The sequence below is a fragment of the Sodiomyces alkalinus genome (assembly GCF_003711515.1).
Source record: "Sodiomyces alkalinus F11 unplaced genomic scaffold SODALscaffold_2, whole genome shotgun sequence".
In the NCBI taxonomy this organism is placed as follows: domain Eukaryota; kingdom Fungi; phylum Ascomycota; class Sordariomycetes; order Glomerellales; family Plectosphaerellaceae; genus Sodiomyces; species Sodiomyces alkalinus.
In genome coordinates this window covers 1,936,204-1,952,395 of record NW_021167080.1, presented here as the reverse complement: position 1 = coordinate 1,952,395, position 16,192 = coordinate 1,936,204, and the positions used below count along the sequence as shown (strand labels likewise).

Below are 16,192 nucleotides of genomic sequence, written 5' to 3'. Positions count from 1 at the left end.
ATAGTTACAGCGGTGGACATAGTGTAAGCTACCTTAACCACTACTAGCCCTGTGCGGGTTACGTAGCCCGCCTATCAAACCAGTCTTACACGCACGTGCCGGCAATGTAATTGCAAATTACACGTACCTACAGCGGGGGGCAAAATGTTGTACCTACCTTGTGTACTCCGCTCTGGACCACCCAGCGGCTTGGCATGTCACTGCCTGTATCTGATTGGCGGATGCAGGCAATGTTCCTTCAAAATCTCGACTTTGCCTCAACGGGAATTTATCACTACCGGTAGTCAAACCCTCTATATATATAAATACGGACGAGACAAATATTCTCACCACCTCTCAGCTTTGGATCTTGTTCATCATCTTGAAACAGGAAGAACCAAGTCACATTATCGAAGCCACGCGAACTGGACGGCTCAACTCCCCCGTCTAAAAATCACCATGGACGAAAAAGGCTCCCAACACCCGAGAGATGCAGGCCTTGCACCGACTACTCCGCCGAAGGAGGCCGTCATCGTCCAGGATCTCGAAGGTCCCGACTCTCAAGCCAACTCTCAGAAAGACTCGAGCCCCGGAGACTTGGAGCAGCAGGCCACCGAACCCGATCCCAATGTCAACATTCTCGATAGCAAAACAAATGCTTTCAAGGCCCTGGGATGGCTGGACCGGCTCCTCGCTCTCTGGATTCTCCTCGCCATGGCCATCGGGATCATCCTCGGCAACTTCGTCCCGAACATCGGGCCTGCCCTGCAGCAGGGCAAGTTCGTCGACGTTTCAATTCCAATCGGTATGTATCATGACATGTCCTCTCTAAGAAAAGATGAAGGCTCGGGAGACGGATTGCTGACTCTGTGTCGTCCTCAGCCGTCGGTTTACTCGTCATGATGTACCCCATTCTCTGCAAAGTGCACTACGAAACCCTGCACAAGTTATTCCGGCATCGCGAGATCTGGAGACAGATGCTCTTCAGCGTAGTCATCAATTGGATCGTCGCTCCCTTCTTCATGGTGAGTGCAGTCTGTGACTGGAAACTGAAGAGTCGACTGTGCTGACTTGGGTGATCACCAGCTTGGCCTAGCCTGGGCGTTTCTCCCGGACGAAGAGGGACTACGCGAAGGCCTTATTCTCGTGGGTCTGGCGAGATGCATTGCCATGGTATGTTGATCCATTATCACCCCATCACCCATCAGCGCCTTCGAGATCCCCAGAATGCTGACCCAAAGTTCCACAAAATAGGTCCTGATATGGAACAACCTCGCCGGCGGCGACGCCGAATACTGCGCCATCCTCGTGGCCATCAACTCCCTCCTGCAGATGGTCCTCTACGCCCCCATGGCCGTCTTCTTCCTCAACATCATCAGCCACTCCTCGACCACCACCACGGTGTCCTACGCCATCGTCGCCACCAGCGTCGCCGTCTTCCTGGGCATCCCCCTCGCCGCCGCCATCCTCACCCGCTTCCTGGTCCGACGCCTCGCAGGGCCCGAGTGGTACGACAAGGTCTTCATCCGCTACCTCTCGCCCTGGTCCCTGATCGGCCTGCTCTACACCATCCTGGTTCTGTTCGCCTCGCAGGGGCGCCAGGTCGTTCAGCAGATCGTCTCCGTCGTCCGCGTCTCCGCGCCGTTGATCGTCTACTTCACCCTCATCTTTTTCGTTACGCTCTTCATTGCGCGGCGCTTCGGGTTCGCCTATTCGCTTTGTGCGACTCAGAGCTTCACGGCCGCGAGCAACAACTTTGAGCTCGCCATCGCCGTGGCGGTCGCCATCTACGGAGCGGACAGCCAGCAGGCTCTTGCTTCGACGGTGGGGCCCCTGATTGAGGTGCCCGTCTTGATCGGCCTCGTATATGTCCTTCGTTGGGTTGCGACGCGGTGGCAATTTAAGCTGTGAGCGTTGAATTTGGTGCTCGGCTCGTTATGGCGTCATGGCAGACGGCGTCTGGCATGACGGATCGTGGTGCTTGTCCCACATGGAAACTAAAATGGAAAAGCTGCCTGGAGGCGCGCTATGCGTCACGTTATGGAAGAATCCAGCATATACCCCGTCTTCTGTGGTTTTGTGGTCTTAGAAGGGCTTGAAAATACTGTACTTGTTCGTCTCTCTCTCCCGCCAGGCGGCGGCATACGTAAAGAATCTAGATTCGATTTGAACATCCAACCCGAGTTCTTTACTACCTTAATTTGCGGTTCCTCATGTCCAGAGGCTTGACGGACATATTTCACCACACAGGCTATATAGTCACTGAGTGACATAGGAACATATCATTCCAAACGTCTCCATCTTCATTCAGATACTTTATACGCAGTACTGTACACAGCGGCTTCCGGGAGAGACCCACTGCCCGACGAATGGACCGGGGACCACCGGGTCACTGCCGACTTCAATGTGTTGTACACGCACGGTGCGATGTACGAGTTCGGGAACCGGCGGCCGACAACCACTCCGAAAGCCCCGCAACGTGGCATCATTCTACATGGACTGAAGTCTCTCTCTTCCGCTGGTGATCAGAGCTTGACATGACATGGCCGCATTCGTTCTCCGAATGTCAGGTAGACCGCGGGCGTCGTTTGTCTTCAGAACATTAAGAGGCGTGCTGCGTGCTGCCGGAGCAGGGTACCGGCATTCTCGAGGACGAGATAAATACAGACTAGGAATTAGTTCTAAGGCAAGATGTACCAGTAGCTAGTTCACCGAGCCAATTGATCTGATAGTGGATGTAATGGGTTGATGGGCTGATGATCTGATCGAGCGCCGTTAAACAGATGGAGAGAGGGCTAGGGGTGAGCACGCCGCGACCCTGGAAGCTGGATAATGACCTCCGGACGGAGAGGAACGTGTTAGTTGTTCTCAATAGCCGAAAGAAACATCTGCGAGATCCTTATTAACAATTGAGATGTGCCCAGTGAGCGGACGAACATGTGCAGGGCCATGATGAAAGAAGAAAGAAGGGGGAAAGGGAGACGAGAAAAGAAAGAAAGAAAAAAAGAGAATAGGAAGGGGAGGGAATGAAAGGAGGAACAAAAATTAAGAAGAAAAGAAAAAAAGAAAGATGACGTGGGCGCCATCCGGGGATTGAACCCGGGACCTCTCGCAAGCATTGCTTCGGGTGTGACCCTAAGCGAGAATCATACCACTAGACCAACGGCGCAACGCGGAAGCACTCCAAGTGGACTCGGAGGCTGGTCGATGCAATGAGCCGTGAACTTTCCTTTATATCCCTTCCACTCATTCCGTTAAGCAGAAAGAACTTTACATTAAAGTCATTTGTCCCCCTTCCCGTCTACGAAACTCGATCCAATCTACAAATTCTGGATAACATCTTCTTCAATTACTTTCGAGCTTATAAAATCCTCAAATCAAATTCTACCATTATCCTAAAACCGCATTAGATACTTCTACTTCGTACGCAGGTGGTCTTTGATTCAGCATCGGCCACGGGTGGCCACAGCTCAGCAGACGATATTTGACGCACTTCAAGCATTCATCCTCATCCTATAGGACCACGTTTATGATTGATCCCGAGGGCTTTTATACGTGGCAGATCTCCACTTGATGAGGACGAATTCTGTCTCGCAATTGAGCGCCCAGGATCTAATTATCTCAGAGCTTGTGGAGACAGTGGCTGCCGTATTTCTTGGAATGCCTCGTCATTCATTCACGATTACCTTTTTTTCTTCTTCTTTTTTTTCCTCCAGGTTTCCCTTTCTGGTATTCCGATGGATCGCGGCGAGGGGAATCCCGCTGGACCCTATTTTCGGATGACTCCTACGACGCTTACGATCTCAGTTCACCGTTGCTTCTTGGACAGAATTCTTCCGGATTGTGACCTTGAACTCGGCCAATTCGTGTAAACGTCGGGATAAAACGGTCTCGCCTGAAGTTCCAGCTTGGTGAGAAATGTCCGTCCCAGGAACTGGCGGTTAAGCCAAACCGCACCGTTCTTTTGGCGTCGAAGTCGCATCCGTATAAGCAAGCCACTGATGGTTGACGAAAACGTGTTAAGCTCCCAATAACTGCCGTGGCCGCATGAGTCGTGATGCCAATAAATATTTCTCGATGCATGTAATTTCATTTGATAATTACACATAGCCCAAGTAGTACGTGTAAAGCGTGGACCCAGAACGCCGTCCAGCATCCCGACGCTAACGGAACTTGACGAACAACATGCGATGAATTTTCTCGTCTCCTGTAGTGTAAGGAACAAAGAAAACGAAATCAAGTTTTCTCTGTGATCGACAAAGAGAACAGGGAACCGCCCCATCAGGTCGTGGTCTGGAAGCCCCGTAAACTTGTCTCGATGCCGGCCCGATGCCCTCTCGACAAGCTTTCGTCCAAGGCGATTTCCCGTCTGATTGCCCCGGTCTTTGTCTTTGATCCCATCCTGCATGTGGGCTCCGCATGGACATTGCCCAAAATGAATGGCCCGCCCTATTGCGACCTCGTCGGACCAATCCACTCACTCAGGGTCTGGACCTTTGCCCCTGACGCTAGTCCCGTTGTTTCTTCGTGGCTGCGTCCAACCGCCGGCGCACCATTCCATGTTCGTCCTTTGGGCCTCTTGAGGGATGGCGCCAGGGGAGGTCTGAGAGGAGGGTAATTCGTAAGGAATGACTTGCTATCCTTCTGTACACGAGGCTCTCTATGTGCCAGATTCTGGGAAAGTGACTGCAGGGCCATGTTGTTCCTTAACAGGGCATGGCAACGGCTTCTTGGGTTGCATGGCCTGCATGGACTGCATGGCCCCGGCCTTCAAAGGCCAGCTCATTTCCCTCCTCTTTTGACTTGCTCCCTATCCCTTCCTCGATTCTCACCCTCGAAACGTTTGTTGTTTTGTTCAATAGCTTCACTCCTTTGAGCTTTTGAACAGTCCTTATCCTTTATTCCTTCTCTTTCAAACCACCGCGAGCGAAGGTCTCGCTGTCACTCATTTCAAGGATAGGACATCAACAACCCAACTGATTGACGCTCTTTTTTCTTCATTTTCCCCCCGCGAGCCGGTTACGCTTAGTCGTCCCTCAAAACAAACCTCAATTTTCAACTTTTGAAGACGAAGAAAAAAGGAAGAAAAAAAGAAAGGAGTGACAAACATGCACTTCTCCGCTGCTCTTCTCGCCGTCACAGCCGCCCTGGGAGGCGTCGCTGCCCACCCCTCCGGCCACGCCCATGCCTATCTGCACGCCAAGAAGGACGCCGTTGAGGCCCACCCGATCGAGTTCAAGAAGGCCAGCCGTCCTCACACCACGTCCGAGCCCGTCCCGGTCGCCGCCGAACCCTCCCCGGCCAGGGCCTCCGCCGCATCCACTCCTTCCGCCGCGTCCTCCTCCTCCTCCTCGTCGTCTCCCACCTCCAGCAGCGGCGGCCAGGGTTTCGTTCCCTTCTGCGGCGGGGACTCCACCAGCGCCGCCCGGGGCAGCAGCAGCAGCAGCAGCAGCAACAAGCGCGCCACCTACGACCAGATCATGTACAGCGGCAACACGGGCACGCCGGGCGACTGGGGCTGCAACATGAAGATCATCGACAAGGTCGACACCCACGCCTACAAGTACGTGTCCAAGTTCGTCTCGACGGGGGGCAAGTTCGCGTGCTCGTGCTTCAACAAGGTCGGCCCCAAGGGCCTGCTCGACGGGTTCTGGTTCTCGGCCGTGGATTTCTCCGTTTCAGACCCCGGCAGGGATGATGTCTATATGGCGTTCGATACCAACTCGCAGGGGAGCTGCGCCTGCGCCCCCGGCAATGTGGTGGACCGGACCGACCTGGGCCAGTTGGCTGGTACTTGGTTCGAGTGGGATTGGGGTTCCGAGCCCAATGGTGGCAACTCGGGCGCTGATGTCAGTGTGCTGGTCGCTGGCGCTATGGACATGCCTTACTACGGCATGAGCATCGCGGCTAATGGCAAGGTGTGTTCGTGGGTGAAGAGTGATGGGTCCAACGAGGATGCTTACATGCCTGGCATGGAGGACCTGGACGGTATTGGCTGCAAGGGTTACTATGAGGCTGAGCTTGAGGTTCTCCTCGGCGACAACTTTTAGGTGGGAGGTCGAGCTTTCGAATGCCCTGGGCTTCATGGTGGGAAGTTGATTCTGTTTCCATGGCATAGTGCATTTATTTGTCTATTACCCCTTTCCTCTTTGGTTTATTTACTTCTTTCATCTCCCTCTGCATATGGCCAAAAATGCTGGTTTGGGCCTACTTTTCTGTGGGAGGGAATGCTGGGACTGTTCTGGAGCGGCGCAGGAAATACCTTAGATTAGAGTGACTGGCGCCATGGCGTGCCAGTCGGCCTCTAATAACTCCGTCTGGGGGGGGGGAGGGTGGGGTTACAAAAAAAAAATGAACCAAAAAAAGGCCTAAAATTACCCTCAATTTGGTGAATATACGTTCAGGAGCCGTTGAAGTTTTTGTTCATTTTTGGCGTCTCGATTATTCATCGCAGGGTGGATGAACTCTTTGGTGGCTCAAAGCTTGCACTTCACCGTTTTCTTTGGTCGCAAGATGAGACCTATTACGTACATGGATCATATTTTCCTTGCATTTCCCCTACTTGTGCTGTAGTAACAGACAACTGGATCTTTGCACTACTGTGTGCGACTTGACCTCGTGCTTACTGTTGTTCCTGGCCCTCGGGCCACGCTTCATCCCATCTTTGGCTGTCAAGACTTGGGACGAAGACGGGAACCTACAGAAGCGATGCTGGGGGTTAGGGACTGCACCTGATGAGCGAAGTTCTCTATATAGGAACAGAGGTGGCGACGCAAGTTCCCTTCACCTGGTTTCCGTTTGTCTTGCTCCGTCGACTGGGACATGGATGGACATGGTACTCGGCGATTTATAGCAGGGCTGCGAAATTTGTCTTGTCGGGTAATCAATGGCCGCGAGGCTCTGGTTGTGTTACTTCGCAGATGCAGAGATATCTTGAGTAGTCCATTTCTTCTTCTCGGCCGGGTTCGTCGACTCCGTCCGAATATCGCAGACGTGGGAAAAGGTCCACATGATGATCGAGAGAATCATGGACGTAGGGCAAGACCTGCCTCGGTAGTTCGGGGAATGCTCTAATAATAGTTGAGGACACAGCACGATTGCCCTCATGTATTGTCGTTGCTGGCGTTGCTCACCATCCAGTGCCTGAACCCAAGACCGCAAATTCGGCAGAGATTACGAAGATGGAATTGCGAAGCCTTCTTGGCTGTGCTGCTTACTCTGATCGGCGGTGGTGGGAAACATGGGAGGCAGTGCAGTGCTTCGTAGGTGAGACCGTTAGACAGCACGGACAAACCCGCCCTACCTTCGAGATGATACCGGTACAGCAGATAGCCAAGACCCGGAGAAGTGGGAGGAGTATTACGCAGTGAAATTAAAGACTCGTAGGGCTACTGTGATGCAGTGCTACTTCGTAATTATTCTGTACACTGAAGCGAGAAAAAAGGGAAGGAATTGGGACGAAAAAGGTCCCGAAGGAAGAGAAGGTAGGAGGAAGATGGCGTTAGGAAAATAGCCAATCAGACTGTGATGTATGTGATGTATAGTAATGCACCAATTAGACGCCTGTATGCCCCCTTCACATCACAAAGTGCTAGTCTTCTTTTGGGTATAGCATGAAAGACGATCTTCCCGGAAAGGGGAGACGGTTGACGGTCCGACATATTTTAACGAAAATCAGGGTCGTGTTCATACATTTGATTCCCAAATCTTCCCTTCTCGTTAGTTATATCACTTAGCCAAAATTTTAAAAGTTCAGATCGTTCCTGGCTTGATGTAATGAATCCGTCTTCTCTTTCGGCAAAAGGGTCTAAGCTCTAGGTAGCTGACTCGATTTCCGGGTTGGTGGTCTTGGAGGCCTGGATTGGGGGGTACCTTAAGGTACGTTGTAGAAGGTAGATACCTGTAGGCAGTCAAGGGACTTGGAATGGACGATAAGAGGGGGACCGCACGATATAGGGGGGCCGGCAAGGCAAGAACAACCCATGGGGCATGGTGTACTTCTATGAAGCCAAGAGTCTTTCAGCCTTGGCCTCACCTGTTCCTTCCCCTGATGTGCCGCTAGACCTTTTTGCCCCCATTTTCGGTTTTCCCCTTCTCTCCTTCTTCTCTCCATCATACCTCACTCTCTTTTCCTTCTTTATCCTTCGTTTCTGTACGAGGACAGATAGCACTACTTCCGTTGCTTGTTGCTTTCCTCGGGCCCTTTGATATCTTTGTCTACGCCTGTGTGTGCCCGCCCGCCCATCTACGAATCTCCTCTGCGCTTCGTTTCGACACCTGATTTCTTGTGTCTATTTGTCTATCTACCACCATTTTATTGGCGACACTCAGACCCTCACGATCAAAGCCGCTACTTACCTTAACCAGCCAACGAACTTCGAAAAGCAAACGCATAGTCCGCTTTGCTTCCAGTCACTCATTCAACTCAACTTCTTTCGCTCCTTTGCCTCGCTTAACGCGCAATACCTAGTCTCTCCTTCATTATTCCACTATTCCGAGTATCGGCACCATCGACCATCGACCATCGACCTCGACTATCCTAGAAGCCTGTGTGCTACTTCGAATTATCGACCAGCCTATTATTAGCTATACCTAATTCTATTGGGACCTTCTGTTTGGACCTTCCCCCCGGCCATGTTGTCGAGATGAAGTCCCTCCAGCAATATTGGCCACAGCGAGTTTTCGCCTTTCTTCCTACACGGAGACCTAGACAAGCCCTTATTCTTGTCACTGCCCTCTTTCTCAGTGCGGTATTTGTTTGCTTCGGCCTGGTAAGTCCAATCTTGACCCCCATCCCCTCCACCTCTTGCAACCCCTACGCCCCAGAACCGACGACTAACCCCCCACTCTCTTAGCAACTTCGCGAAGGACCCAACTGGACATCCCTACGACCATGGGCAGATGATGTCGGCACCGTAGAGGCCGCGGCACCTCCCGTCTTGGGTGGCCACGCCACAGGAAGCCCGACCCCCTCCAGTCTCCCCAGACTCCACATCATTATCCCCTCGTCCAAGACCGACGTCCGCCTTTGCAAGAACCTGCTTTCTCAGACCATCCTCGGCTACCCTCGCCCCAACCTGGTGTTCTGGGACCAGACATTCGACAACCCGAACAACCACCGCTTCCTAGGCGGTGGTTCCCATCTGGGGAAGATCAACAGCACGCTACATTGGCTCGAGAACCCATCCAACCAGCAGTACGAGGACGACATGGTCATCATGATCGACGCCTATGACATCTGGTTTCAGCTCCCGCCCGAGACCCTCTTCGCGCGTTACTACGAGATGATCGCCTCGGAGAACGCCCGGGTGGCCCACCGCATGGGCCGCGCCTTCGACGCCGAGGGCATCTCCACCAAGGTCATCTTCTCCGCCAGCAAGCGCTGCGGGCCCAACGATATCCACAGCGTCGCCTGCTACCCTATCCCGGAATCACCGCTGCCCAAGGATATCTACGGCAACATTACCGATGTGATGAACGTCAAACCCGAATCGCACGCCGGCCTGCGCCAGCGTCACCTCGTTTCCGGCTTCATCATGGGACCGTTCCGTGACATGCGTGCCGTCTTTGCGCGCGCCAACGAACGCATGAACACCTGCCTGGCTGGCAAGATGAAGGAGCAGAAATTCGTGCGAGCCTGGTGCCACCGGGGCAGCGACCAGAGCTTCTTCAACGAAATGTTCGGCGAGCAGGAGTACCACCGCGAGGTCATGCGCCGCCGCCACCACACCTGGCTCGACAACTTTCTAGACCAGTTCATCCCCAACCGCGCCGGCGCCCCGCGGAAACCCCTCAAGATCGAGAAGAACCTCGTCGACGACCCGCTGAACCCGAGCTTCCCGCACCAGCCCATGCACGACCCGGACTACAACCCAGCCAAGCCCTACGAGTTCGGCATCATGGTCGACCACTTCTCCCAGATGTCGCACCAGACCTCCAACGCCCTCCACGATTCCGCCTACGTCGTCCACTCGAATCCGCTCGCCCCGCAGCTGGAACACCAGTCCCACGGCATGCAGCCCGTCTGCCGTCCCATCGCCCCCATGCCCACCGACATCCCCAGCGCCGGCGTGCTCGACCTCCTCCCCGAGGGCGACCGGCCACGCTGGGAGGACATGCCGCTGTACAGCGAGATCTGCGCCGGCGTGGTCCCCGTCATCGCCCACCACAACTGGTACAAGAAGTGGCCCATCGAGAAGCTCTGGGCCGACAACTGGTGGACGGGCCGCGCCCGCGCCTTGTTCGAGGCCCGGCGGAACATGGGCGACCGCAAGCTCGTGGGTGGCGCCGACACGGACACCGGGCTCTCTCTCAGCTGGGAGGACCTCTGTCCGGCTGAGTGGGATGCGGAACTATTCCCGAGTCCGAATGGTGCCCAGGAGGCCCAGGCGGCCGCAGGGGTTGAGGCGACGGTGGGTGAGAAGAAGGAATCCAGAGGCTTGGATTCAGTATGAGGTAACGGTCGACATGTTTATTTCTCTTCTTCCTTTTATTTTTATTTTTCTTAACGAGCCTGGAGATTATATTGGGATACGACGACACGGTTGGGTGCGTCATGAGAGGGGAAAACACACCATGAACGAAACGTTCCTGGCATATACGGATATTCTGCCGCCCCTTTTTAGCACATTTTCTCTAGATATGTATTTTCTTTTTCTTCTTTCTTCTTTTTTTTATATTCTAATTCTTGTTTTTTTTTTTTTTTTTCGTCTTCTCTTTTCCCCCTTTTTATACTCACTTTTTCAGCGGGCTCTACCTTAAAATCCATCGGGATGGTCTGCTGCCAATCTCGTTCTTCGATCTATTAATACCACTTCACTATGAATGGATCAATGTAACGGTCTCTCAATGCCACAACCCCTACATAGCCTCATACATTTTGAGTGAGTCGGTCAAGATCTGTTTCGTGGTCCTATCTCACTCGATTTCTGCTGAAGACAGGGTTCCAACTTTGGAATTGCCGATCTCTTTACTATTTATCCTAATGGTAGTGGCAGATCGGAGACATTTGGCCCTGGCGACGGACCCATGGACCTTGGCCAGAGACTTTCTCACCCAGGGAGCAAGGGGGTAAGTGATATGTATTAAAGGGGCTGAGGAAGGGACCGACGTTTTATTTCTTTTTATCGTTTTGGATTGTCCAAGGTAATTCAAGTCATGGACTCACTTTTGCACCGGAGTCTCCTACCACTACCACCTCACCCTCCACGCCTTTTTTTTTTAAGACAAAAGAAATAAGAACCATACGGATACGACCCTGGTCCCATTGCCATGCCGAAACACCCCAACATCAGATACTTCAACCCCAACAACCCCTGGCCCAACCGCAAACACACCACCCACCGAACGCCGTCCCTACAAAGGATCCTGCCACTGCCACTGCCGCCGGACTCGCTACATCCTCTACCTCTACCTCACGCTCCCCTTAAACCCCCAGCTCAAGCGGCCGGACGAACCGTTCACCCCACAGGCAGGGTGCAGAAGATGTACAAGTGCAACTGCACGCTATGCCACACATCGGCATTCCTGTACATCCGGCCCGGGCTGGCGCTGGAGGACTTGCTCCTCCTGGCGCCGCTGGACCCGTTCGGCGCGATGGGGGATTACAAGCTCCATGGGGGCAAGTTCCACGTGTTCTTCTGCGGAACTTGTTGGGGGGGAGGCCGAGGCGGAAGGGGTAGGGGGTATTTGAGCGTGAATGGGTATACGCTTGATGCTGGGCAGGAGGGGCTTCCGGGCTTGACTTAAGGGAGTGGACGGAGAGGAAGTGGACTCTTTATACGGATAGGTTGGAGGCTGGTGGGATGCCTACGTATGAGAGGCCTTATGGAGTTATGAGAGTGGTGCTTATGGAGGGATCTTGTAGGGGTGAGACCGTGAGACAGCGTGGTGGAGAGTAAGGCGCGAAGAACAGGAGTAAATCGCATTACATTATGGAAGTCAATCTCGACTCTTATAAGACTGCCTCATAACCGGACAAGTTTAAACATCGTTTATCAGTAGTTGAGCTGTTCCCAGTGTGTCGGGTCAGTAACCTATACTGTATAAGTTCCAAGTCAGTGAGTCGTGACTCGTGACGAAGAGGAGGAACTGAGGAAGACGTACTGATGACTTCTGTCCACACTCATCCAGATACATGTATTCCGTAGCAAGTACAACCCTGAGAGTTAAGGTAGTCTTGACCTTTGTCTGACGTTGGGTGCCCGACGAGCATGAGAAGCTGCGGCCTGCAGGCGTGGAAAGACTTGGTCTTAGAATCTATTTCATGAGTTGATGACGCGCACTCCTGAGACCATTCCCACTGAAACTCATCTCATGACACTTGAAATTCTGAGGTCCCCTACCGAGGTGAGTTTAGTAGTCCATTCCAGCAATATCCCAAGAAGCTAACTCCATTATATTCCTTCTGCTCTTTGAAATGACGTAGTCCAGTCCATTATTGACTGTCAACACATGTATGATCAATAGTGGATGGATTATAAGAGGAGGGGTTGACTGCGAGGTCCCGAGGGCCGTTGTTCTTCTCTTGCATTTCCGTAGGTTCCCCGGTCCTTCTTAGACGAGAACGCCCGACTATCTTCGTATTTCAACGTCTTTAAGCGATTCCAATTGCTCAACCATGGGAGATTCCCTGCCCACAACGTACAAAGCATGGGTGGTCGAATCCGCCGGGTCTCCGTTACAACTGCAAGAACGGGAGCTCCAACTCCCGGGTGGTGGCGAGGTGCTCGTCAAAGTCCGTGCCTGCGGAGTGTGCTTCACAGACGTAGCCGTCCAACAGGGCGACCACGGGCGAGACTTGTTCCCCCGGGTTCCCGGCCATGAAATTGTGGGTGACGTGGCTGCCTTAGGGCCAGGCGTGACGAGCTTCTCCGTTGGAGATCGAGTCGGCGGAGCGTTTCACGGAGGTGAGTTGAACTTCGTGCAGTATCCGTACGAAACATGTACATCGAAAGCGACAAGGGGAAGAGTCCAGGAGTTGCGGAAAGCTGATGGATTTGGTCCTTGGACTTGTTCAAAGAAAAGGCCACGACAACACCTGTCGCTCCTGTAGGCGCGGTCAGTTCCAAACATGCGAAAACGTCGTCTACAACGGCGTCACCCGCGACGGAGGGTACGCAGAGTACGTCGTACTACGCGTCGAGGCCACCATCCGCGTACCCTCGGACCTGGACCCAGCCCGGGTCGCACCGCTCCTCTGCGCGGGCCTCACCGTCTTCAACGGCATCCGGAAGATGCACGTCGAGCAGGGCAACCTGGTGACCATCCAGGGCGTCGGCGGGCTGGGCCACTTGGCGATCCAATACGCACACAAGATGGGCTACAAGGTTGCCGTCCTCAGCTCGTCCCCTTCCAAGAGGGTTTTCGCGGAGAAGCTCGGCGTGCACTTTTACATCGACACGAGCTCCGTCGACCCGGTGCGGGAACTGAACAGGTTAGGCGGCGCTGCCCTGATCGTCGCCACGGCTCCCAGCGCCGAAGCCATCAAGCCCCTGACTGCTGCGCTGCAGCCTGCTGGCAGACTTGTCCTCCTCGCGCCGGCTGGGCGGGTGGAGATCAATACCAACCATCTCATCACGAGGGCCTCTTCTCTCCAGGGTTGGGTGACGGGGAGTACCTTGGATGCTGAGGAGACTATTGATTTCTCCAACACTTTTGATGTCGAGTGCATGATTGAGCCGTTTTGCTTCCTCGACGCCCCCAAGGCCTGGGAACGTACGACGTCTGGTGCTGTCCGGTTTCGGAGTGTCCTGGTTATGGATTAAGAGCAGTCTGGAGGCGAGAGGCCATTTAACTTATCTGATATAATTTTGCATTGATGTCTTGGCTATGCTTCTAGCCTGTTGTTGGAAGATATAATGACTCTTTCATTACCTATTTCAATGTTATAAAATTGTATGTTTCGTGTTAACATACTAGGTGAACATATATTATATAGACATAACTTCTCAGAGTAAAAGAAATTCAACCAAGAGTTAAATAAAGCATTAGTTATAAGAGGGAAACAGTCAAAACGCAGTATACAATGCCATTCAAGCACGTACTTTAGTTTTTAGCCTTGCGCAAGAGTGCTATACCGTAACTGACCGCGGGAAGCTTTAGAGGTCACGTAAACTGTCCATAACCACAGAAACGCTAAGGACTATTAGGCTAAAACCATAGTGCAGCGTATTACTATTAGCGACTGGAGGTTATCGTGCTGGTTATCCACTCGATCATCCTCTGTGTTCGTAGATAGTAACCCCCCCTGAGCTGAAACAATGGCCTTTCCAGGACGTAACGTCCAAGAACAATAATCAGATAAGAAAAACAGTAGAAGTAGATATCCATACTCTGAGAGCATTGTAAAAGACAGAGAGAAGGTGGGTTAATAGGGACTCAATGACGCTACGCATTCTCAATATCGTGTTTTATTCAGCAAAAGGTCTTATTCTATATAACTCCAATGATTCTCTTAGTTACATTATAATACCTAGCTCTGCACAGGTCACTGAATTTAGCTATACCTAAAGTGTCTCCGACTATCCTAATCACGGCGACTAACCCCTAAGGTGCACTCCTCACTATATAGAAGTGAATTACAGACTTACTACCATGTCCGTGATTCAGTTTACAAGTTTAATAGCAGACCAGTGAGTAACTCTCTTATATTATCCATGGGCTGCCTAGAGCTAACTCTGTTATTATCTACAGGGTGCCTAAGTCACTGTGCGAGAGCCGTGTGTGAAGCAAGCCAGACGAATATAAATACAACCCACCAGCCGGGGCTCTTCAAACTTATCCCATAACCTCATTAACAACCTCTATATCTTCCACATCCTCCACTCTTCCTAAATCTTCCACACTATCAACAGCATCAACACATCCAAGAACTTATCAACTACATCCACTCATAAGCAAGCCAAGAAGGCATACCCAAGCACAACGGCAACATGAGCAACTACGGCTGGGGCGGCAGCGGCTATGGCGGAGGCAGCGGCTATGGCGGAGGCAGCGGCTATGGCGGAGGAAATAACGGTGGCAGCGGCAGTGGTCGCGGCGGAGGGAACAGCAACAATAACGGTGGCAGCGGCCGTGGGGGAGGCAACAACGGCAACAATGGAAACAACAACGGCGGGAACAATAACGGCAACAATGGAAACAACAACGGCGGGAACAACAACGGCAACGCCGGAGTCCCCGACTGGCTGAACCCTGCCAACTGGCACAACGCTCCGTGCCACAACTACGCATACACGGACCCGCGCTCCGTCAACCAGAACTATACTGCCAGCAGCAGTTGGTCCGCCCTGCCCGCGCACGAGACGCATTACCAGTGGGAGTGCTGCCGCTGCCGCTCGTGGAACGACTTCGCCAACAAGCAGAGAACCGCTGGTGGCTGGGCTTACCGCTGCCGCTGCGGTCACGTCAACGAGAAGTGCGCCAGGTGCCAAAACATGCAGCCTATCCGGGTCGTCTGATTCTGTTCTTTCGAGGAGCTAGGATCTATTGGTTTGGCACCCAGGTCTGTCTTTGGAGTCAGGGATCTATTGGTTCGAGTCACATGTCTTTCTTTGGAGGAGTCATGGATCTATTGGCTTGGGATACAGGTCTAGTCTTTTGAGGACCTAAGTGTCTAGTCTTTGGTAACCCAGGTCTGTTGTTTTGGTGACTCGGTATCTACTTCGACTGGCTTCCTAGCACAAAGCCAACGCCCCTGGGCAAGAAATAAAGTGAATCTTGCCTAATAACCGGCTTATACCCAACCATGATATGTGAATTCGCTGCTCCTTAAACTGAACTTGTCAAACTTGCATTATTCTTCTCCCTAGATGGTATATGCCTGTTGGAGTGAACTTCGTGAATAAGGGAATGAACCCAGAACGCAAACCTTATTGGTATCCTCCCTTAAGTATTAGTATGAGTCTGATAAAGTAAGTTAGCTTATTGATAATTGGCTGCAGTTTGAATAAGGAGGACGTTGTCGAGCCTCTACTAAGTGCTAATCTATTATACGGGCAATATTTCTCACATTTCAGTCAAATAAAGGCCTAAGGGCGAAAGATAAGGCAGTTTCTGATACTAAAGTGGATATAAATGTTTAATGTTTATAGTTTAGAAGTTCTCGTATTACCAAGTACTATGAACATAGGAACATGTCCAATTTTCTCTTACATCGCACAAGTAACAAAATCCCCTACCGAGGCTTGAGCCACGTGAAGATACAAATTTC

The 16,192-nt window shown here is 52.3% G+C and overlaps 7 protein-coding genes and 1 non-coding gene across 8 annotated transcripts; 5 read left to right on the top strand and 3 right to left on the bottom strand.

Annotated features, from left to right (window-relative positions):
• Positions 1-306: 306 nt before the first annotated feature.
• On the top strand, positions 307-2,110 carry SODALDRAFT_306674 (arsenical-resistance protein ACR3). The gene is made up of 4 exons (XM_028609044.1): positions 307-784; positions 862-1,004; positions 1,066-1,152; positions 1,234-2,110. Exons 1-4 carry the CDS (start codon positions 439-441, stop codon positions 1,888-1,890), a joined length of 1,233 nt encoding a protein of 410 aa, XP_028468224.1. The 5' UTR covers positions 307-438; the 3' UTR covers positions 1,891-2,110.
• On the bottom strand, positions 1,915-2,950 carry SODALDRAFT_376205 (hypothetical protein; the record flags this gene model as incomplete). Its single annotated transcript, XM_028614797.1, has 5 exons — positions 2,887-2,950; positions 2,692-2,804; positions 2,522-2,600; positions 2,309-2,469; positions 1,915-2,048 (listed from the first exon to the last, which is right to left on the bottom strand). Exons 1-5 carry the CDS (start codon positions 2,928-2,930, stop codon positions 1,915-1,917), a joined length of 531 nt encoding a protein of 176 aa, XP_028468223.1. The 5' UTR covers positions 2,931-2,950.
• Positions 2,951-3,057: 107 nt separating this feature from the next.
• Positions 3,058-3,148, bottom strand: SODALDRAFT_t45. Its single transcript has one exon. It is a non-coding gene; the product is annotated as a tRNA-Pro (tRNA).
• Positions 3,149-3,620: 472 nt separating this feature from the next.
• On the bottom strand, positions 3,621-4,307 carry SODALDRAFT_96025 (hypothetical protein). Its single transcript, XM_028615822.1, has one exon. The coding sequence runs from the start codon at positions 4,259-4,261 to the stop codon at positions 3,788-3,790; it is 474 nt and encodes a 157-aa protein (XP_028468222.1). The 5' UTR covers positions 4,262-4,307; the 3' UTR covers positions 3,621-3,787.
• A 780-nt stretch (positions 4,308-5,087) lies between these two features.
• Positions 5,088-6,029, top strand: SODALDRAFT_338219 (hypothetical protein; the record flags this gene model as incomplete). The annotated part of the gene is made up of 1 exon (XM_028612755.1): positions 5,088-6,029. One exon carries the CDS (start codon positions 5,088-5,090, stop codon positions 6,027-6,029), a length of 942 nt encoding a protein of 313 aa, XP_028468221.1.
• A 2,413-nt stretch (positions 6,030-8,442) lies between these two features.
• On the top strand, positions 8,443-10,785 carry SODALDRAFT_95999 (hypothetical protein). Its single transcript, XM_028615821.1, has 2 exons — positions 8,443-8,750; positions 8,835-10,785. Exons 1-2 carry the CDS (start codon positions 8,625-8,627, stop codon positions 10,431-10,433), a joined length of 1,725 nt encoding a protein of 574 aa, XP_028468220.1. The 5' UTR covers positions 8,443-8,624; the 3' UTR covers positions 10,434-10,785.
• Positions 10,786-10,963: 178 nt separating this feature from the next.
• SODALDRAFT_376201 (hypothetical protein) lies at positions 10,964-11,955 on the top strand (the record flags this gene model as incomplete). The annotated part of the gene is made up of 3 exons (XM_028614796.1): positions 10,964-11,049; positions 11,274-11,610; positions 11,704-11,955. 3 exons carry the CDS (start codon positions 10,964-10,966, stop codon positions 11,725-11,727), a joined length of 447 nt encoding a protein of 148 aa, XP_028468219.1. The 3' UTR covers positions 11,728-11,955.
• A 643-nt stretch (positions 11,956-12,598) lies between these two features.
• On the top strand, positions 12,599-15,724 carry SODALDRAFT_376200 (GroES-like protein; the record flags this gene model as incomplete). The annotated part of the gene is made up of 3 exons (XM_028614795.1): positions 12,599-12,887; positions 13,006-13,725; positions 14,878-15,724. 3 exons carry the CDS (start codon positions 12,599-12,601, stop codon positions 15,438-15,440), a joined length of 1,572 nt encoding a protein of 523 aa, XP_028468218.1. The 3' UTR covers positions 15,441-15,724.
• Positions 15,725-16,192: the final 468 nt, after the last annotated feature.